Source organism: Mobula hypostoma, chromosome 19 (genome assembly GCF_963921235.1).
Source record: "Mobula hypostoma chromosome 19, sMobHyp1.1, whole genome shotgun sequence".
NCBI lineage: Eukaryota > Metazoa > Chordata > Chondrichthyes > Myliobatiformes > Myliobatidae > Mobula > Mobula hypostoma.
The window spans coordinates 13,204,412-13,226,721 of record NC_086115.1 but is presented as its reverse complement, the minus strand read 5'-3'; the positions used below and the strand labels follow the sequence as shown (position 1 = coordinate 13,226,721).

Genomic DNA, 22,310 nt, shown 5'->3' with positions numbered 1-22,310 from the left:
ACTGGCTTGGATAGTGAAAACTGTTGTGAACTGCCTAACATTAATACACAGGAATGTGGGTCTGTCCACAAAAGGAATGTTGCTCATCAGAGAGATCTTCAGGAATGCTCTCACCTGAAGCATGTTCATTTGCTGGAAATTGAGCTGCTGTTAGGGGTGAGTGTGCCTAAGGTATTGGAGCCATTGCAAGTGAATTGCAGAGCTAATGGTGTTGGGCACGTGGCCAAGTGGTTAAGACATTCGCCTAGTGATTTGAAGGTCGCTAGTTCGAGCCTCAGCTGTAGCAGCGTGTTTGTGTCCTTGAGCAAGGCACTTAACCACACATTGCTCTAGTGTCTATGCGAGGAGTGGCGCCCCACACAGACTTCCAATCTGCACCTTGTAAGGCATGAAAATGCCTGACGCAGGCCTCTCATGGTCTGAGTCCACGTTCCCCAATCGTGGACCCTATGCAATCAGAACAGTGCTGAGTTGGACTGCTAATGGACAGTTGAAAGAAGACTGTGGTGGTGGAAGAGACTATGCTTGGCCAGAGCTGACAGCTAATGGGACGTCAGTTTTGTGTTTGGGTGAGCTTTGGCAGTAGCAATTCAAAACAGATTTTCCTGATTGCAAACAAAAGTTATCCCTAGTTTAACAGGAGAAGGTCACCATCCAGGATAGACTGCTTACAAAAAGAGGACATTTGTGTAATTCTTGAGAATTCATGTCTCCTGTGTCTTGGTAGCAAGTAGTTGTAATTATTTAGTATAATAATTAGGGGGCTGGAAGATAGGAGCCATGTATCTGTTCTCTATCTGCTTTATATTCTGTGCTGCTGGGATTATTATGGTATTTATTTTGTGGCAGTTTGTAGCTTGGGACTGGCAGAGGTCATACCTTCTGCTAACCGCTGAGATATCACTCAAATTATGCTCAATAATGTTTAATTGTATGCTTGCTAATTGCAAATAAAGCATCGAATAAAGGGTTTGACTTTTGGAACAATCACTGGAGCTGTGGGCGCATCACACAAGTTTTTGATTTTGGATTAGTTTTGCCGCTACAGTAATTTTTATGACTTACACTGTACTGGTGCCGCAAAACAACAAATTTCACATCACTTAAGTCAGGTATCATAAACCTGATTCTGATTCTGGACTAGGGATGGAACAATAAAAGCTGCCATTGTGAGTGACAAATGAATTAAAAATATAAATAAATTTTGCCCTTTTCTGGATGAAGTTTCAGATTCCAATGTGTGATAATGTTTCCCACTTCACTCCTGAGGACTCTGCCTTCAATGTATCCTCACTGGCCAATGTCCCAACAGGTTCAAAATAGATCGTTCCATCAATTTGGCAACCAAGTCCAAAATGACAACTTCATCTTCACTCTCCTTGTGACTTAAGTCCAGGGATTGCTCTGGTCCAGGTAGAGTTGAAAGGCCTTTGAACGGCCTGTATAGAATGGATTTGGAGAGGATGTTTCCAAAAGTGGGAGAGTCTAGGATCAGTTGGCACAGCATTGAATGGTGGAGGAGATTTGATCAGCCAAATGTCCTAACTCCGTTCCCATGTCTTATTGTCTTGTTTGAACCTGTACTGTGTTTGTCTTGTCTTCACCATATTTTCATGCTCAACTCTATTAAAGTGTGGCCAGGTAGAAAAAGATACACCAGTCTGCATAGCACAACCTTGTACACACTCACCTCTGACTGTAATCTCCACTGGACAGTTCTCCCTCGTGCCCAGGCAGGTGGTCGACAGGTGTGATCACATTCTGGCAGGACTGGACCCTCACTACACCTCATATCAACTCGTGAGGTTTAGGAGAGGACGAGGAATGAAAAAGACTTGCTTCACTGGCAGTGGACGGACCATTCAGAGGAATTCCTTGGCCAACCTGTCCTCTCTCGGTTCCTGGAGCCCATTGGAATGGGATCAAAGTCTCTCCCCACCTGTTTTAGCTTCTGCACAGTCGCAGGACAATGGGAACCATGATCCCCCTTGTCCCATTACATAGCTCGATGTCAGCAAACCCTGATTCCCAAGTTACCCCAACGTCTCTGGAGTCCTTGGTGATTATTTACTTTTATTTAGAGATACAGCACAGTGTCAGGTCCTTCCAACCCATCGAGCCCTCGCTGCCCAATTACACCCATGTGACCAATTAACCTGTTAAACCCCACGTCTTTGGAATGTGGGAGGAAACCAGAGTTGCCGTCGAAAACTCACACAATTATGGGGAGAAGGTATAGATTTGTTTACAATGAGCAACTGCAGGGCCCTGACGCTCTAACTGCTGTGGTACCGTGCTGTCCCATAGCAAGTCCATTGCTGGGTTCTGAAACTTCTCCAAAGAACTTACCGCATTTTTGGTCCTCAAATCAGCACCTTGCAAGATGAGCAGTTTGGTTATCTTGTAGCGGCTCAGTCGGACTGCGTCGTGTAGTGCTGTATCCCCCTCCTGCAGGACAACACAGAAGGGGAAGTTAGGGCTATTGCCCCCAACTCTCATCCTCCCGTCTGGACTCAACACCTGGGTCATTGGTGACACCTTAACGTCCACACGCTGGCCAGCCTGCGCTCCCCATCCCAGCCCCTGCAGGACATCCGTGACACACGAGACGTACTGGATCTCACCACCACGTGAGACGGGGAGCTGGAGATTGAGGCAGATTTCACTGACTATGCTTAATGAAGGAGCAAAGTAGCAGGGCACACTTGTATTATAATGCTTTTAAATGTTTTATATTTATTATATTTTACACATTCATTATAAATAGTAATTAAGTATTATATTACTTTTATTATTTTATAATAATGTATTATTATATTTTATTTGCTAATACATTATATAATAAAAATAATTTTATGAAAATGATAAGTCAATCGAAAGTACTGTGAGGGTGGTGTCGGTGGGGACTAGACCAAGGTACTAGGGACCAGGCAATACAATTGGTCTGCAGGTCAGACAGCATCTACGGAGGGAATAAGCAGTTAACGTTTTGGGCTGGAAGGGTAGGGGGAAGGGGTGGGGTCATCTGAGAGGCATCCAACTCAATGTTTCTAACTCTGGTAATTTCTCCCCCTTTACCATTTGTCTCTTTTTCCATTCCCTTCTCTGGTTCTATCTCACCCCTCCTCTTCTCCTCAGCTGCCCGTCGCCTCCCTCTGGTTCCCCTCTTTCCCTTTCTCCCATTTCCTCCCACTGTCCTCTCCGGTCAGATTCCTCCTTCTTCAGCCTCTCCCACCTATCACCCTCCCAGCTTCTTACTTCAACCCCGTCCCCCACTCGCACACCTTCCCCCCTTCACCTGGTCTCACCTATTACCTGCCAGCGTGTTCTCCTCCCGCTGACTCCACCTTCTTATTCTGGCTTCTGCCCCCCCCCCTTCAGTTGGAAGTCTAGAAATGGAGGAGGCCCTGTGGGCGAAGTCGTTGGTTTGGGTGCACTGGGGAAGCCACAGACCCGATATCTGATACCCAACTGGAGGCTGTCTGTCCTGAGGATGGAGGCCTGTTTGAGTGAGTGAGGGAGTGAGGGAGTGAGTGGGTGGGACAAAGTAAAGGGACTTGTTTTCCTGTTGTTGTTTGTTGCTATTGTTGTATTGAACATTGTGGGCATGCTCTGTTGCCACCAGAATATGTGATGACACTGATGGGCTGCCCAGCACACCTTTAGATTGGGTTGGTTTTTAACACAAATGATGTATTTCACTGTATGTTTCAATGTATGTGTGTGGTAAAGAAATGAATCTGGTCAGTGATTGGAGATTAGGGAGCCAGTCACTGACCTGGGATAGATGGATTGTGTTACTTCACAAACTGAGGTCACCCACTGATTGTCCTTGTGTTGTGACCCGCATGCCCAGTGCCTACACCAGCTGATCGTCAAGAGACATGGCTGGCCGAGAGTTGTCATGGACACCAGGAGATTATCTAGGGTCAAACAGTGACCTGTAGCGTATTGGGTAGGTCATGACAGCTGAGATCGGCCCCGTGGTTTGTTCACCCTGCAGCATGTGGGAAATCAGGGGTACTTCCAGTGTCCCTGACGACTATGTGTGCAGGAAATGTGTCCAGCTGCAGCTTCTGGCAGACCGCATTGAGCAGCTGGAGCTGCAAATGGATTCATACTGGAGCATCTGCGATGCTGAGAAAGTCGTGAACAGCACGTTCAGTGAGTTGGCCACACCGCAGGTTCAGGCTACACAGGCAGAAAGGGAGCAACACACATCAAAGTTGCTGGTGAACGCAGCAGGCCAGGCAGCATCTCTAGGAAGAGGTACAGTCGACGTTTCAGGCCGAGACCCTTCGTCAGGACTAACTGAAGGAAGAGTGAGTAAGGGATTTGAAAGCTGGAGGGGGAGGGGGAGATGCAAAATGATAGGAGAAGACAGGAGTGGGAGGGATGGAGCCAAGAGCTGGACAGGTGATAGGCAGAAGGGGATACGAGAGGATCATGGGACAGGAGGTCCGGGAAGAAAGACGGAGGGGGGGTGACCCAGAGGATGGGCAAGAGGTATATTCAGAGGGACAGAGGGAGAAAAAGGAGAGTGAGAGAAAGAATGTGTGCATAAAAATGAGTAACAGATGGGGTACGAGGGGGAGGTGGGGCCTAGCGGAAGTTGGAGAAGTCAATGTTCATGCCATCAGGTTGGAGGCTACCCAGACGGAATATAAGGTGTTGTTCCTCCAACCTGAGTGTGGCTTCATCTTTACAGTAGAGGAGGCCGTGGATAGACATGTCAGAATGGGAATGGGATGTGGAATTAAAATGTGTGGCCACTGGGAGATCCTGCTTTCTCTGGCGGACAGAGCGTAGATGTTCAGCAAAGCGGTCTCCCAGTCTGCGTCGGGTCTCACCAATATATAAAAGGCCACATTGGGAGCACCGGACGCAGTATATCACCCCAGTCGACTCACAGGTGAAGTGATGCCTCACCTGGAAGGACTGTTTGGGGCCCTGAATGGTGGTAAGGGAGGAAGTGTAAGGGCATGTGTAGCACTTGTTCCGCTTACACGGATAAGTGCCAGGAGGGAGATCAGTGGGGAGGGATGGGGGGGACGAATGGACAAGGGAGTTGTGTAGGGAGCGATCCCTGCGGAATGCAGGGGGGGGGAGGGAAAGATGTGCTTAGTGGTGGGATCCCGTTGGAGGTGGCGGAAGTTACGGAGAATAATATGTTGGACCCGGAGGCTGGTGGGGTGGTAGGTGAGGACCAGGGGAACCCTATTCCTAGTGGGGTGGCGGGAGGATGGAGTGAGAGCAGATGTACGTGAAATGGGGGAGATGCGTTTAAGAGCAGAGTTGATAGTGGAGGAATGGGTGGCCACTAGACAGCGTAGCAGTAGGCAGGTAGTGCAGGAGTCCCCTGAGGTCATCTTGCCCTAAACAGATATACTGTTTTGGATACTGTTGGGGGAAGATGTCTCATCAGGGGAAGGCAGCAGCAGCCGAGTTCATGGCACCATGGGTGGCTCTGTGGCACAGGAGGGAAGGAAAAGGAGTGGGAGAGCTATAGTGATAGGGGATTCGATTGTAAGGGGAATAGGTAGGCGTTTCTGCGGCAGCAAACGAGACTCCAGGAGGGTATGTTGCCTCCCTGGTGCAGGGGTCAAGGATGTCTCTGAGCGGCTGCAGGACATTCTGGAGTGGGAGAGTGAACAGCCAGTGGTCGTGGTGCACATAGGTGCCAACGATATAGGAGAAAAATGGGATGAGGTCCTACAAGGTGAATTTAGGGAGTTAGGAGATAAACTAAAAAGTAGGACCACAAAGGTAATAATCTCTGGATTACTCCCAGTGCTATGTGCTCGTCAGAGTAGAAATAGGAGGATATATCAGATGAACACTTGGCTTGAAAAATGGTGCAAGGGGGAGGGATTCAAATTTCTGGGGCATTGGAACCAGTTCTGGGGGAGGTGGGACCAGTACAAACAGGACGGTCTGCACCTGGGCTGGACTGGAACCAATGTCCTAGGGGGAGCGTTTGCTACTGTTGTTCAGGAGGATTTAAACTAATGTGGCAGGGGGATGGGAACAAGTGCAGAGAGACAGAGGGGTGTAAAATGAGGGTAGAAGCAAAAAGTAGTAAGGTGAAAAGTAAAAGTGGCAGGCAGGCAAATCCAGGGCAAAAATTAAAAAGGGCCACTTTTCAATATAATTGTATAAGGGCTAAGAGTGTTGTAAAAGCAAGCCTGAAGGCTTTGTGTGTCAGTGCAAGGAGCATTCATAACAAGGTGGATGAATTGAAAGTGCAGATAGTTATTAATAAATATGATATAGTTGGGATCACAGAGACATGGCTCCAGGGTGACCAAGGATGGGAGCTCAACATTCAGGGATATTCAATATTCAGGAGGGATAGACATGAAAGAAAAGGAGGTGGGGTAGCATTGCTGGTTAGAGAGGAGATTAATGCAATAGAAAGGAAGGACATTAGCCAGGAGGATGTGGAATCGATATGGGTAGAACTGCATAACACTAAGGGGCAGAAAACGCTGGTGGGAGTTGTGTACAGGCCACCTAACAGTAGTAGTGAGGTTGGGGATGGCATTAAACAGGAAATTAGAAATGCGTGCAATAAAGGAACAGCAGTTATAATGGGTGACTTCAATCTACATATAGACTGGGTGAACCAATCTGGTAAGGGTGCTGAGGAAGAGGATTTCTTGGACTGTATGCGGGATGGTTTTCTGAACCAACATGTCAAGGAACTAACTAGAGAGCAGGCCATTCTAGACTGGGTATTGAGCAATGAGGAAGGGTTAATTAGCAATTTTGTCATGAAAGGCCCCTTGGGTAAGAGTGACCATAATATGGTGGAATTCTTCATTAAGATAGTTAATTCAGAAACAAAGGTTCTGAACTTAAAGAAGGGTAACTTTGAAGGTATGAGACGTGAGTTAGCTAAGATAGACTGGCAAATGATACTTAAAGGGTTGACGGTGGATATGCAATGGCAAGCATTTAAAGGTTGCATGGATGAACTACAACAAGTGTCCATCCCAGTTTGGCCAAAGAATAAACCAGGGAAGGTAGTGCACCTGTGGCTGACAAGGGAAATTAGGGATAGTATCAATTTCAAAGAAGAAACATACAAATTAGCCAGAAAAAGAGGCACACCTGAGGACTGGGAGAAATTCAGAGTTCAGCAGAGGAGGACAAAGGGCTTAATTAGGAAGGGGAAAAAAATTATGAGAGAAAACTGGCAGGGAACATAAAAACGGACTGTAAAAGCTTTTATAGATACGTGAAAAGAAAAAGATTGGTTAAGACAAATGTAGGTCCCTTACAGTCAGAAACAGGTGAATTGATCATGGGGAACAAGGACATGGCAGACCAATTGAATAACTACTTTGGTTCTGTCTTCACTAAGGAGTACATAAATAATCTTCCAGAAATAGTAGGGGACCGAGGGTCTAGTGAGATGGAGGAACTGCGGGAAATACATGTTAGTAGGGAAGTGGTGTTAGGTAAATTGAAGGGATTAAAGACAGATAAATCCCCAGGGCCAGATGGTCTGCATCCCAGAGTGCTTAAGGAAGTAGCCCAAGAAATAGTGGATGCATTAGTGATAATTTTTCAAAACTCCTTAGATTCTGGACTAATTCCTGAGGATTGGAGGGTGGCTAATGTAACCCCACTTTTTAAAAAAAGGAGGGAGAGAGAAATCGGGGAATTATAGACCTATTAGCCTGACATCAGTGGTGGGGAAAATGCTAGAGTCAGTTTTCAAAGATGTGATAACAGCACATTTGCAAAGTGGTGAAATCATCGGACAAAGTCAGCATGGATTTGTGAAAGGAAAATCATGTCTGATGAATCTCATAGAATTTTTTGAGGATGTAACTAGTAGAGTGGATAGGGGAGAACCAGTGGATTTGGTATATTTGGATTTTCAAAAGGCTTTTGACAAGGTCCCACACAGGAGATTAGTGTGCAAACTTAAAGCACACGGTATTGGGGATATGGTATTGATGTGGGTAGAGAATTGGTTGGCAGACCGGAAGCAAAGAGTGGGAATAAACGGGACCTTTTCAGAATGGCAGGCAGTGACGAGTGGGGTACCACAAGGCTCAGTGCTGGGACCCCAGTTGTTTACAATATATATTAATGACTTAGACGAGGGAATTAAATGCAGCATCTCCAAGTTTGCGGATGACACGAAGCTGGGCGGCAGTGTTAGCTGTGAGGATGATGCTAGGAGTATGCAGGGTGACTTGGATAGGTTAGGTGAGTGGGCAAATTCATGGCAGATGCAATTTAATGTGGATAAATGTGAGGTTATCCACAATGGTGGCAAAAACAGGAAAACAAATTATTATCTGAATGGTGGCCGATTAGGAAAAGGGGAGGTGCAATGAGATCTGGGTGTCATTATACACCAGTCATTGAAAGTGGGCATGCAGGTACAGCAGGCGGTGAAAAAGGCGAATGGTATGCTGGCATTTATAGCGAGAGGATTCAAGTACAGGAGCAGGGAGGTACTACTGCAGTTGTACAAGGCCTTGGTGAGACCACACCTGAAGTATTGTGTGCAGTTTTGGTCCCCTAATCTGAGGAAAGACATTCTTGCCATAGAGGGAGTACTGGGATGGCAGGACTTTCATATGATGAAAGACTGGATCGACTAGGCTTATACTCACTGGAATTTAAAAGATTGAGGGGAGATCTTATTGAAACGTATAAAATCCTAAAGGGATTGGACAGGCTAGATGCAGGAAGATTGTTCCTGATGTTGGGGAAGTCCAGAACGAGGGGTCACAGTTTAAGGATAAAGGGAAAGCCTTTTAGGACTGAGATGAGGAAAAACTTCTTCATACAGAGAGTGGTGAATCTGTGGAATTCTCTGCCACAGGAAGCAGTTGAGGCCAGTTCATTGGCTATATTTAAGAGGGAGTTAGATAAGGCCCTTGTGGCTACGGGGATCAGGGGGTATGGAGGGAAGGCAGGTGCAGGGTTCTGAGTTGGATGATCAGCCATGATCGTACTGAATGGCGGTGCAGGCTCGAAGGGCCGAATGGCCTACTCCTGCACCTATTTTCTATGTTTCTATGAAGTCCTCACTCAGAGAGTCTGAGGGTGGATTCTGAAGCACAAGGCGGCCAATAAAGAGAAGGCTCACATTACCCGGTCCTTGGCATTGATGTCGATGCCACAGGCCATGAGGTATTCCACGCACTCAACGTGGCCAGTCCGCGTGGCGACGTGTAGCGGGGTGCTGAGAAGCTGTAATCCGAGGAAATCATAGTTTAGTCAAAGACACAATTAAAGCACAGTTAAACGTCCCACAAATTTCATCCTCATCATTCCCTGGTATGGGAACACCCGTGCCCAGGAACTGAAAAGGCTGCAGAATCGGTGGATACAGCCCAGTCCATCACAGGCAAAGCTGTCACCGCTAATAAGCACCTGTACAAGGAGCACTGTCACAAGAAAGCAGCATCCATGATCAAGGACCCCCATCACCCAGGCCATGCTCTCTTCTCACTGCTACCATCAGCAAGGAGGTACGGGAGCTTAGGTCCCACACCACAAGTTTCAGGAACACTTGTGACTCGACAATCATCAGACTCCTGAACCAACGTGGAAAACTTCACTCACCTCTATCTGAACTGATTCCACGACCTACAGACCCATTTACAATTCATGTTCTCAGAATTATTTTTTATTTGCAGTTTGTCTTCTTCTGCACATTGGTTGTTTGTCAGTACAGTCGGCCCTCCTTATCCGTGGGGGATTGGTTCCGGGACCCCCGCGGATACCAAAAAACGCGGATGCTCAAGTGCATTATATAAAATGGCGTAGTATTTGCATATAACCTACGCACATCCTCCTGTATACTTTAAATCATCTCTAGATTACTTATAATACCTAATGCAATGTAAATGCTCTGTAAATAGTTGTTATACCGTATTGTTCAGGGAAGAATGACAAGAAAAAATGCTCAAACGAGTGCTGGAGAGAGAACTTCCGGGTTTTCCCGATCCACGGTTGGTTGAACCCGCGCATGCGGAACCTGCAGATAAGGACTGTATAGTTTTACATGAATTTGATTTTATTTCCTTTCTTTCAGAATTCAAAGTACCTGCAAGAAAATGAATCTCAAGGCTGTACATGGTAAAATATATATACCTTAATAATAAATGAATTTGAACTTAGTTTCCTTACTGCAACTATATGGCCAGAGCCCATTCAAACCATTGTACCAGTGCTAATTTTTTGAGAAGAGTGATCCACAGGTCCATTTCTCCCCACCTTCCTCCACCTTCCCCATATCCACTGCCATTGTTCCTCTTTTCTTTGGAATATAACTGCGTGGACTGAAAAGGTTTAGAGGGATATGGGCCAATCGCAAGCAACTGGGTGTCTTGGTCGGCATGCATCGGGTGGGCTGAATGGTCTGTTTCTGAGTTGTATGATCTATGACAAAATTATGAGTGATATTAATAGGGTGAATGTATGCTGTCTTTTCTCCCTCAGACTATAACTAGATGTGATGGGTTTTGTTCAACGTTCAAAATTAAAAGAAAATTTATAAAAGTTCATATATGTCACTATATACAACTCTGATATTCATTTACCTCTTTTAAATCCAAGGAACAGAATAAAAACAATAAAAGGCCAGACACAATAGGACAGATAAACAACCATTGTGCAAAATACAACAAACTTTGCAAATATAAAAGAAAAAAGTAATAATAATTAAAAAAAGCAATAAATATCGAGGACATGAGACGAAGAGTCCATAGGTTGTGGGAACAGTTTAGTGGTGGGGTAAGTAAAGTTGAGGGAAGTTATCCCCTCTGTTTCAAGAGCCCGGTGGTTGACAGGTAATAACTCTTCCTGAACCTGGTGGTGCAGCCCGTTGTCACCTCCACCTGTCACCACCCAGCCTCTGTCACTGTTCCCACTCTCCCCTCCTCCATCTGCCCATAATCCCTCCTCACCTGGATCCACCCATCACCTCCCAGCCTCTGTCGCTGTTCCCACTCCTCCCTCCTCCATCTACCCATCATCCCTCCTCACCTGGATCCACCCATCACCTCCCAGCCTCTGTCACTGTTCCCACTCTCCCCTCCTCCATCTGCCCATACCCCCCCTCACATGGATCCACCCATCACCTCCCAGCCTCTGTCACTATTCCCACTCTCCACTCCTCCATCTACCCATCATCCCTCCTCACCTGGATCCATCCATCACTTCCCAGCCTCTGTCACTGTTCCCACTCTCCCCTCCTCCATCTGCCCATAATCCCCCCTCACATGGATCCACCCACCACCTCACGGCCTCTGTTACTATTCCCACTCTCCCCTCCTCAATTTGTCCATCTCCTTTCCTCATTTGGATCCATCCATCATCTGCCAGCTCTTGCCCCACCCCCTTCCCCTCACTGCCTTTCCATCCAGATGAACTCTCTCCTGGATATCGATGACACCACTAACTCTAACCCTAACCTTGAACCTGAAGTCCTCTACCGCCAAGGGCTATCAAGATCACACAGACTCACCTTGTCATGGACATTCACTGAGGCCCCTTTCTCCCGCAGAATCTTCAGCACCTCCAGTCTCCCTCCTCGACAGGCCCAGTGAATAGCCGTGCAGTCGAGCTGCAAGGAGAGGTGGGAGATCACGAGACTGCTCTGGCACCGCTTGCTGGGCTAGCCCCTGGGTGGGAAATGGTTCGTTCAGCATTGCTGGAAATCTGAAATAAAAACAGAAACCGCCTGGAAACACTCAGCAGGACAGGCAGCTGCTGAGGAGAGAGGTACAGAGTTATCGTTTCTGTTCTGAGACCCTTCGTTAGAACTTATGGTCACAGAACTGAAAAGATAACTCTGTTTCTCTCACCACAGATGCTGCCTGACCTGCTGAATATTTCGAGCATTTTCGGTTTTTATTACATTGGGGTGTGTGTGTGTGTGTGTTTCTGCAGGAGTCTGAGTGCACATGTGTGTGTGCATATATGTGTGTGTGTGTCTGTGAATGTCTGTTTTTGTCAGTGAGTGTGCTTTGTGTGTGTAGGGGGGAGGGATGTGAGGGGTGGGGACTGGATCACTTCTGAACCATTAACAGCAGACAATAAACGCAAACAACAGGAATTCTGCAGATGCTGGAAATTCAAGCAACACACATAAAAGTTGCTGGTGAACGCAGCAGGCCAGGCAGCATCTCTAGGAAGAGGTGCAGTCGACGTTTCAGGCCGAGACCCTTCGTCAGGACACAGCAGACAATAGACAGGAGGCTGCCCACGACAGGATTTGTGGTATCGCTGATCTAGTGTCCACCAATGAGATTACCCACCAAAGAAATTGTTGGGCGCTGGAGTGGGATCGGGATCCTCCTCAGGACAGAGGGAGCTTCACTCTGTATCTAACCCGTGCTGTCCCTGTCCTGGGAGTGTGTGATGGGACAGTGTAGAGGGAGCTTCACTCTGTATCTAACCCGTGCTGTCCCTGTCCTGGGAGTGTGTGATGGGACAGTGTAGAGGGAGCTTCACTCTGTATCTAACCCGTGCTGTCCCTGTCCTGGGAGTGTGTGATGGGACAGTGTAGAGGGAGCTTCACTCTGTATCTAACCCGTGCTGTCCCTGTCCTGGGAGTGTGTGATGGGACAGTGTAGAGGGAGCTTCACTCTGTATCTAACCCGTGCTGTCCCTGTCCTGGGAGTGTGTGATGGGACAGTGTAGAGGGAGCTTCACTCTGTATCTAACCCGTGCTGTCCCTGTCCTGGGAGTGTGTGATGGGACAGTGTAGAGGGAGATTCACTCTGTATCTAACCCGTGCTGTCCCTGTCCTGGGAGTGTGTGATGGGACAGTGTAGAGGGAGATTCACTCTGTATCTAACCCGTGCTGTCCCTGTCCTGGGAGTGTGTGATGGGACAGTGTAGAGGGAGATTCACTCTGTATCTAACCCGTGCTGTCCCTGTCCTGGGAGTGTGTGATGGGACAGTGTAGAGGGAGATTCACTCTGTATCTAACCCGTGCTGTCCCTGTCCTGGGAGTGTGTGATGGGACAGTGTAGAGGGAGATTCACTCTGTATCTAACCCGTGCTGTCCCTGTCCTGGGAGTGTGTGATGGGACAGTGTAGAGGGAGATTCACTCTGTATCTAACCCGTGCTGTCCCTGTCCTGGGAGTGTGTGATGGGACAGTGTAGAGGGAGATTCACTCTGTATCTAACCCGTGCTGCCCCTGTCCTGGGAGTGTGTGATGGGACAGTGTAGCGGGAGATTCACTCTGTATCTATCCCGCGCTGTCCCTGTCCTGGGAGTGTGTGATGGGACAGTGTAGAGGGAGATTCACTCTGTATCTAACCCGCGCTGTCCCTGTCCTGGGAGTGTGTGATGGGACAGTGTAGAGGGAGCTTCACTCTGTATCTAACCCGCGCTGTCCCTGTCCTGGGAGTGTGTGATGGGACAGTGTAGAGGGAGCTTCACTCTGTATCTAACCCGCGCTGTCCCTGTCCTGGGAGTGTGTGATGGGACAGTGTAGAGGGAGCTTCACTCTGTATCTAACCCGTGCTGTCCCTGTCCTGGGAGTGTGTGATGGGACAGTGTAGAGGGAGCTTCACTCTGTATCTAACCCGTGCTGTCCCTGCCCTGGGAGTGTGTGATGGGACAGTGTAGAGGGAGCTTCACTCTGTATCTAACCCGTGCTGTCCCTGTCCTGGGAGTGTGTGATGGGACAGTGTAGAGGGAGATTCACTCTGTATCTAACCCGTGCTGTCCCTGTCCTGGGAGTGTGTGATGGGACAGTGTAGAGGGAGATTCACTCTGTATCTAACCCGTGCTGTCCCTGTCCTGGGAGTGTGTGATGGGACAGTGTAGAGGGAGATTCACTCTGTATCTAACCCGTGCTGTCCCTGTCCTGGGAGTGTGTGATGGGACAGTGTAGAGGGAGATTCACTCTGTATCTAACCCGTGCTGTCCCTGTCCTGGGAGTGTGTAATGGGACAGTGTAGAGGGAGATTCACTCTGTATCTAACCCGTGCTGTCCCTGTCCTGGGAGTGTGTGATGGGACAGTGTAGAGGGAGCTTCACTCTGTATCTAACCCGTGCTGTCCCTGTCCTGGGAGTGTGTGATGGGACAGTGTAGCGGGAGATTCACTCTGTATCTATCCCGCGCTGTCCCTGTCCTGGGAGTGTGTGATGGGACAGTGTAGAGGGAGCTTCACTCTGTATCTAACCCGCGCTGTCCCTGTCCTGGGAGTGTGTGATGGGACAGTGTAGAGGGAGATTCACTCTGTATCTAACCCGTGCTGTCCCTGTCCTGGGAGTGTGTGATGGGACAGTGTAGAGGGAGATTCACTCTGTATCTAACCCGTGCTGTCCCTGTCCTGGGAGTGTGTGATGGGACAGTGTAGAGGGAGCTTCACTCTGTATCTAACCCGTGCTGCCCCTGTCCTGGGAGTGTGTGATGGGACAGTGTAGAGGGAGCTTAACTCTGTATCTAACCCGTGCTGTCCCTGCCCCGGGAGTGTGTGATGGGACAGTGTAGAGGGAGATTCACTCTGTATCTAACCCGCGCTGTCCCTGCCCTGGGAGTGTGTGATGGGACAGTGTAGAGGGAGATTCACTCTGTATCTAACCCGTGCTGTCCCTGCCCTGGGAGTGTGTGATGGGACAGTGTAGAGGGAGATTCACTCTGTATCTAACCCGTGCTGTCCCTGTCCTGGGAGTGTGTGATGGGACAGTGTAGAGGGAGCTTCACTCTGTATCTAACCCGTGCTGTCCCTGTCCTGGGAGTGTGTGATGGGACAGTGTAGCGGGAGATTCACTCTGTATCTATCCCGCGCTGTCCCTGTCCTGGGAGTGTGTGATGGGACAGTGTAGAGGGAGCTTCACTCTGTATCTAACCCGTGCTGTCCCTGTCCTGGGAGTGTGTGATGGGACAGTGTAGAGGGAGATTCACTCTGTATCTAACCCGTGCTGTCCCTGTCCTGGGAGTGTGTGATGGGACAGTGTAGAGGGAGCTTCACTCTGTATCTAACCCGTGCTGTCCCTGTCCTGGGAGTGTGTGATGGGACAGTGTAGAGGGAGCTTAACTCTGTATCTAACCCGTGCTGTCCCTGCCCCGGGAGTGTGTGATGGGACAGTGTAGAGGGAGCTTCACTCTGTATCTAACCCGTGCTGTCCCTGTCCTGGGAGTGTGTGATGGGACAGTGTAGAGGGAGATTCACTCTGTATCTAACCCGTGCTGTCCCTGTCCTGGGAGTGTGTGATGGGATAGTGTAGAGGGAGCTTCACTCTGTATCTAACCCGTGCTGTCCCTGTCCTGGGAGTGTGTGATGGGACAGTGTAGAGGGAGATTCACTCTGTATCTAACCCGTGCTGTCCCTGTCCTGGGAGTGTGTGATGGGACAGTGTAGAGGGAGCTTCACTCTGTATCTAACCCGTGCTGTCCCTGTCCTGGGAGTGTGTGATGGGACAGTGTAGAGGGAGATTCACTCTGTATCTAACCCGTGCTGTCCCTGTCCTGGGAGTGTGTGATGGGACAGTGTAGAGGGAGATTCACTCTGTATCTAACCCGTGCTGTCCCTGTCCTGGGAGTGTGTGATGGGACAGTGTAGAGGGAGATTCACTCTGTATCTAACCCGTGCTGTCCCTGTCCTGGGAGTGTGTGATGGGACAGTGTAGAGGGAGCTTCACTCTGTATCTAACCCGTGCTGTCCCTGTCCTGGGAGTGTGTGATGGGACAGTGTAGAGGGAGCTTCACTCTGTATCTAACCCGTGCTGTCCCTGTCCTGGGAGTGTGTGATGGGACAGTCTAGAGGGAGATTCACTCTGTATCTAACCCGTGCTGTCCCTGTCCTGGGAGTGTGTGATGGGACAGTGTAGAGGGAGTCATGGGAAGGATACTCACCCTGTCGCTGAAGTCAACCGTTGCTCCCCCTTCCAGAAGTTTGATGACTATATCAGTGTGACCTTCTAGTGAGGCTCTGTGCAGAGCAGTCCGTTTGAACTGAAGGGAAAATTACACAATAAGAAAGCACAGATAGTTAAATGTGCCATACAGCATTGGGGCAACTTGTATACAACACATCAATGTGTGCAACGGGAAATACTTCCTACCAAGTAATCGCAGGTCGTGAACCAACACTGACAGAAGACTATCCCCACCCTGACACGTGACTCAATGATAATTCTTTGTGCGGGTACATAGCTTTTTGCTTCCCCTCCTCTGGGATGTGGAGGCCACTGGCAGTGCTAGATTGATTGTCCTTTCTCACTGGAAGGTCTGCAGTCACCTGTCGACAAGACTGGGTAAGGACTGCAGAATGATCAGTCAGGGAGAGGTTTCGAAACATCCAGTTGTTTATTGATTACAGAGTTTCTCTTTGGCTTTACGTCCAGGTTTATTTAATAATTCCAATTATGGTAGATGTTGAACCTGTGTTTAAAATCAATGGTCAAAAACTCCCTCCCTCCTCTTCACTCACTATCTTCCTCTCTCACACACTCTCCCTCTACCTTGCCCTGCACACATACATACATACATACATACATACATTCTCATTCTTTCTCTCTCTCTCTCTCTCTCTCTCTCTCTCTCTCTCTCTCTCTCTCTCTCCACCTCCCCCACTTCCTCCCTCCCTCCCCTCTCCCTCAGCTGGGGGTTGTTGATGGCACCTGCTCCTAAGGGAGAGGATATTCAGGCTGTGCTGGGATGGAGCCTCTCCTGATCAGCAGAGTTGCCTGGATTAGAGTTTATGAACTGAGAGGAGAGGTTGTACAAACTTGCATTGTTTTCTCTGGAGTGTGATGACTGTCTGAGAACTGTAGCTAGAGGTTTATGACTGTCTGAGAACTGTAGATGGAGGTTTATGACTGTCTGAGAACTGTAGCTGGAGGTTTATGACTGTCTGAAAACTGTAGATAGAGGTTTATGACTGTGTGAGAACTGTAGCTATAGATTTATGACTGTCTGAGAACTGTAGCTATAGGTTTATGACTGAGAACTGTAGATGGAGGTTTATGACTGTCTGAGAACTGTAGATGGAGGTTTATGACTGTCTGAGAACTGTAGCTATAGGTTTATGACTGTCTGAGAACTGTAGATGGAGGTTTATGACTGTCTGAGAACTGTAGCTAGAGGTTTATGACTGAGAACTGTAGATGGAGGTTTATGACTGTCTGAGAACTGTAGATGGAGGTTTATGACTGTCTGAGAACTATAGCTAGAGGTTTATGATTGAGAACTGTAGATGGAGGTTTCTGACTGTGTGAGAACTGTAGATAGAGGTTTATGACGATCTGAGAGCTGCAGATAGGGTAGAAAGACAGAATCTTTTTCCCATGTAGAAACATTCATTAGACCTTTAGACATCAGAGCTGAATTAGGCCATTCAGCCCACTGCCTTTGCTCTTTCATTCACAGTTGATTTACTTTCTATCTCAACCTCATTCTCCTGCCTGCTCCCTGTACCTTTGACACCATTACTAATCAAGAACCTATCAACCTGCACTTTACTGTAAACATACTCAATAATTTGGCCTCCATGGTTGTCTGTGGCAATGAAATCCATGGATACTAAGCACAAATGTCAACCACTAGAGGACTTGCGTTTGAGGGGAGTGGGGGAAGCTGTCGTATGGGGCAGTTTTTTACTACACACAGAGTGGTGAATTCCTGGAAGGGGCTGCGAGGGGAGGTGATGGAGGCAGGTATGTTAGAGGTATTTAAGAGTCTGTTTGACAGACATGTGAACATATGGGGAATTGAGGCAGAAGCGATTGGTTTAATGTGACAATGTGTTCGGTACAGGCGTGATGTGCCAAAGGTCTTGTACCTGGGGATATGCTGTTTTATGTTCTCTGGTCTGGGAGTGAAGCAGTACATATCCTCCCCCACGCCCCCCCCCCCCCCAGTTCTGCAGGCCACCGGTGCTGGGTACCTCCTCAGGGCAGAGAAGGTTCAGTAGAGAAGATGAAAGCCATACTGACTGTGAGGAGGGGCAGCCTTCTAAGTCAACCAGCACACCAGCGTACTCAGCAGAGTGGGACAAGAGTCCCGCGTGACTCTGGATGTGGTTCATGGGTCAGGCTCCACCGCTCCACACCACTAACGAGACACCCACGATAATACACCAGGCGAGAACGAAACATATCATCGTCTCACACCGTGTGATCTTGCTGGGTCTAGGAACGGGACGGGCCTGTGAGGAGGGAGAAGGGTCTGCCCACTCACCTCATCACAGGCGTCAGCATCTCCTCCGTCGGCCAGATACCTCTCGATGACTTTGATCTTTCCCCGAACCGCAGCTGTCAAGAACACGGACACTTCCACCAGGCCTGTCTGTGGGTACAGATGGAGACACAAGAGGTTCTGCAGATGCTGGAAATCCAGGGCAGCGCACACAAAATGCTGGAGGAACTCAGCAGGTAGGGCAGCATCTGTTATGTTTTGTAACTCCAGAAACTAATCAAACGAAAAACATGGGTGCCCGGGGATGCTTGTGTATGCTTAGTTTCTGTTTGGTTAGGTGCACACATATGATGTGGTGGCATTATGATGTATGCTATTTGCGTACTTTTACATGCAACCCATAATGAATTATGTAAACAATAAAGAATACTTAATCAAAGAATGTATTTGCAATATTACTCAAATATTAAATACACAGCAGCATTTATGGAGGGTAATGGACATCCAACGTTTCAGGCTGAGATCCTTCATCAGCACTCGGAAGGAAGGGAACAGAAGCCAAAGTGAAAAGGGACGTGGAGGAGCTCAAGCTGGCAGGTGTTAGTTCAAGCCAGGTGAGGGGGATAATCTACCTTCCCCCTTCCTCTTCCCCACCTGCCTTCCCTTCACATCTAGACTCACCAATTTCTATAGAGGAGGAATGTGGAATTTGTGAAACTCATTGTTACAGATGGCTGTGAAGGCCAAGTTGTTGGGTGTGGCAATGAATTCCATGTATTCACCATCCTCTGGCTAAAGAAATTTCTCCTCATTGCCATTCTAATTCAATGTCCCTCTATTCTGAGCCTGTGCCCTATGATTCTAGACTCCCCCATCATAGGAAACATTCTCTCACATCCACTCTATCAAGGCTTTTCAACATTCATTAGGTTTCAATGAGATCTCCCTCATTCTTCTCAATTTCAGAGCAAAGGCCCAGAGATATCAATTGCTCCTCATGCAATAAGCCTTCCATTCTTAGATTAGCATTATGTCGGTCACATTTGCCTTCCACACCACCAACTCATTCTGCAAGTTAATCTTCAGGGAATCCTGCACAAGGACTTTCCAGTCCCTTTGTGCATCAGATTTTTGAATGCTATTTTCCTTTATGAAATAGCCTATGTTTGTGCTAATTCTACCAAAGTGCACGAGCGTACACTCCCCAACACTGTATTGCATCTGCCACTTCTTTGCCATTCTCCCAATATGTCCAAGTCCTTCTGCAGCTTTCCTGCCTCCTTAACACTACCTGCCGCTCCACCTGTCTTCACACTGCCCACAAACTTGGCCTCAAAGCCATCAATTTTGTCAGTCAAATCATTGACATACAACATAAAAAGAAGTGGCCCCAACACCGAGCCCTGCAGAGCACCACTAAGTCACTGGCAAGCAATCAGAAAAGATTCCCTTTATTCTCACTCTTTGCCTCCTGCCAATCAGCCAATGCTGTATCTATGCTAGTATCTTTCATGTAATACCATGGCTCTTATCTTGTTAAGCAGCCTCATGTGCGGCACCCTGTCAAAGGCCTTTTGGTCTGTTTTGCTTATTATTTTCACAAAGAATTCCAATAGATTAGCCAGGCAAGATTTCCCCTTAAGGAAGCCATGTTGATTTTGGCCTATTTTGTCATGAGCTTCTAGGCTGAAACTACATCCTTAACAATCAACTTCAACATCTTCCCAATCACTGAGTTCAGACTAACTGGCCTATAATTTCCTTAATTCTGCCTCCATCTCTTCTTGAAGAGTGGAATGGCATTTGCAATTTTCCATTCTTCTGGAAACATTCCAGAATCCATTAATTCTTGAAAGTTCATTACTAATGCTTCCACAATCTCTTCAGCTACATCTTTCAGAACCCTGGTGTGTAGTCCATCTGGCCCAGGTGACTTACCTATCTTCAGACCTTTCAGTTTCCCAAGTATCTTCTCCTTAGTAACAGCAACTGTACTCACTTCTGCTCCTGACACTCTCAAACCTCTGGCATACTGCTAGTGTCTTCCACAGTGAAGACAGATGCAAAGTACTTATTCAGTTCATCCACCATTTCCTAGTCTCCAATCACTACCTCTCCAGCATCATTTTCCAGCCAGCCAATATCTATTCTTGCCTCTCTTTTACTCTTTATACATCTGAAAAAAAAATTGGTATCTTCTTTGATATTGTTGGCTAGCATGCCTTCATTTTTCATCTTCCCTCCCCCAGAACTTTTTTAGCTGCCTTCTATTGTTTTTTAATAGTTTCTCAATCCTCTAACTTCCAATCAGTTGTTGCTCTAATATATGGCCTTTCTTTTGCTTTTATATTGGCTCTGACTCCCTTGTCATCCATGGTTGTGTCATCCTGCCCTTAGAATACTTCTTTTATCAGATGTATCTGTTCTGTGCCTTCTAAAGTGCTCCCAGAAACTCCAGCCATTGCTGCTCTGCAGTCATCCCTGCCAGTGTCCTCTTTTGATGAACTTTGGCCATCTCCTCTCTCATGCCTCTGTAATTCCCTTTACTCTACTGTAATACTGATACATCTGACTTTAGCCCCCTCACTCAAATTGCAGGGTGAATTCTATCATATTATGATAACTGCCTCCTAAACATTCCTTTCCCTTAAGCTTCCTAATCAAATTTGGATCATTATGCAAAGCCCAATTGAGAATAGCTAGTCTTCTAGTGGGTTCAACCACAAACTGCTCTAAAATGCCACTTTGTTGACATTCTACAGTGGTAGATCTGGTTGAAACTAGTGTCTGATGGGATACTTGACCATTCTGGAGCAGCTGGGCTTAAGATTGCTGATGCGTGTCGAGAATAACCTTGGATGATAAACGCAGTAACAGGAACTCCAATAAGTCAGATTCTAGGCCCCTGGAACCAGGACGGAGGATGTGTCTGGGGGTAAATTATGAGCCCTGAGAACAGGGAACAAAGAGGACTGTTAGACTCGTGCTGAGTGAATAATTGACCTGTCTTTTAAGCGATTGATATTGTACTGACCGTGGGATGCCAGACAAAGTTATGTGAAGTTGTTTGTCATGCTGTATAAATATGAGCTCTGTATAACCTAGAATTCAGAGTTCTGGTGGTGGTGGAGACTACTGCAGACTCTCCATGATATCATGTTAATAAACTCTTAAAACGAAACTCTAAGTCACTCTGGTGTTGTTAATTAGTGTTTCCACGACATCTACAAATTCTCTCTCTTGTGATCCAGCACCAACCTGATTTTCCCAATCCACCTGCATATTGAAATCCCCCATAACTTTGCCCTTTTTACATGCCTTTTCTATCTCCCGTTGCAATTTGTAGCCCACATCCAGGCTATTGTTTGGAGGCCTGTATATAACTCACATCAGGGTCTTTTGACCCTTGCAGTTTCTTAACTCCACCCACGTTGTCCTACCCTATGTCATCTCTTTCTAAGGATTTAATTTCATTTTTTTTTAACCAACAGAGCCAGCCCACCCCTCTGCCTACCTACCAGTCCTTTTGAATAAATGTGTATCTTTGGATTCATGCTCCCAACTATGATCTTCTTTCAACCATGACACAGTGATGCCCACAATGTCATATCTGCCAATCTCTAACTGTGTGACAAGATCATATACCTTATTTCAGATACTGCATTCAAATATAACACTTCGGTCCTGTATTCATCACCCTTTTTGATGTTGTCTCCCCCCCCCAATGATTGCAGTTTTACCCTATCGTTTGCCTGTCCTTCCTGACAGTCTCACTACACACTGCCTCTGCTTTAAACCAACATCCTTACCCTCAGGCTCTATCTCTCCAGTTCCCAGCCCTCTGCCAAATTAATTTAAACCCTCCCCAGCAGCTCCAGCAAACCTGCCCGCAAGGATATTTGTCCCCCTCAGGTTCAGGTGTAACCCATCCCTTTTGTACAGGTCATAAATTCCCCAGAGGAGATCCCAATGATCCATAAATCTGAACTCCTGCCCCCTGCACCAGTTCCTCAGCCATGCAGTCATCTGCTAAATCATCTTATTCTCACCCTCAGTGGTGCCTGGCACAAGCAGCGATCCAGAGATTACTACCCTGGAGGTTCTACTTTTCAGCTTTTTACCTAGCTCCCTAAAATCCCTCTTCAGGACCTCCTTGCTTTTCCTACCTATGTCAT

General features: G+C 47.4%; 1 protein-coding gene across 1 annotated transcript in view; it reads right to left on the bottom strand.

Annotated features, from left to right (window-relative positions):
• ankrd2 (ankyrin repeat domain 2 (stretch responsive muscle)) overlaps window positions 1-22,310 on the bottom strand; it is a 48,529-nt gene that overhangs the window by 10,282 nt on the left and 15,937 nt on the right. Inside the window, exons 4-8 of the mRNA XM_063071383.1 lie at window positions 18,178-18,285; window positions 15,853-15,951; window positions 11,501-11,599; window positions 9,121-9,219; window positions 2,350-2,448 (exon numbers count right to left, since the gene is read on the bottom strand). Coding sequence (XP_062927453.1) covers window positions 2,350-2,448; window positions 9,121-9,219; window positions 11,501-11,599; window positions 15,853-15,951; window positions 18,178-18,285 — 504 coding nt within the window. The remainder of the gene's footprint in view (window positions 1-2,349; window positions 2,449-9,120; window positions 9,220-11,500; window positions 11,600-15,852; window positions 15,952-18,177; window positions 18,286-22,310) is intronic.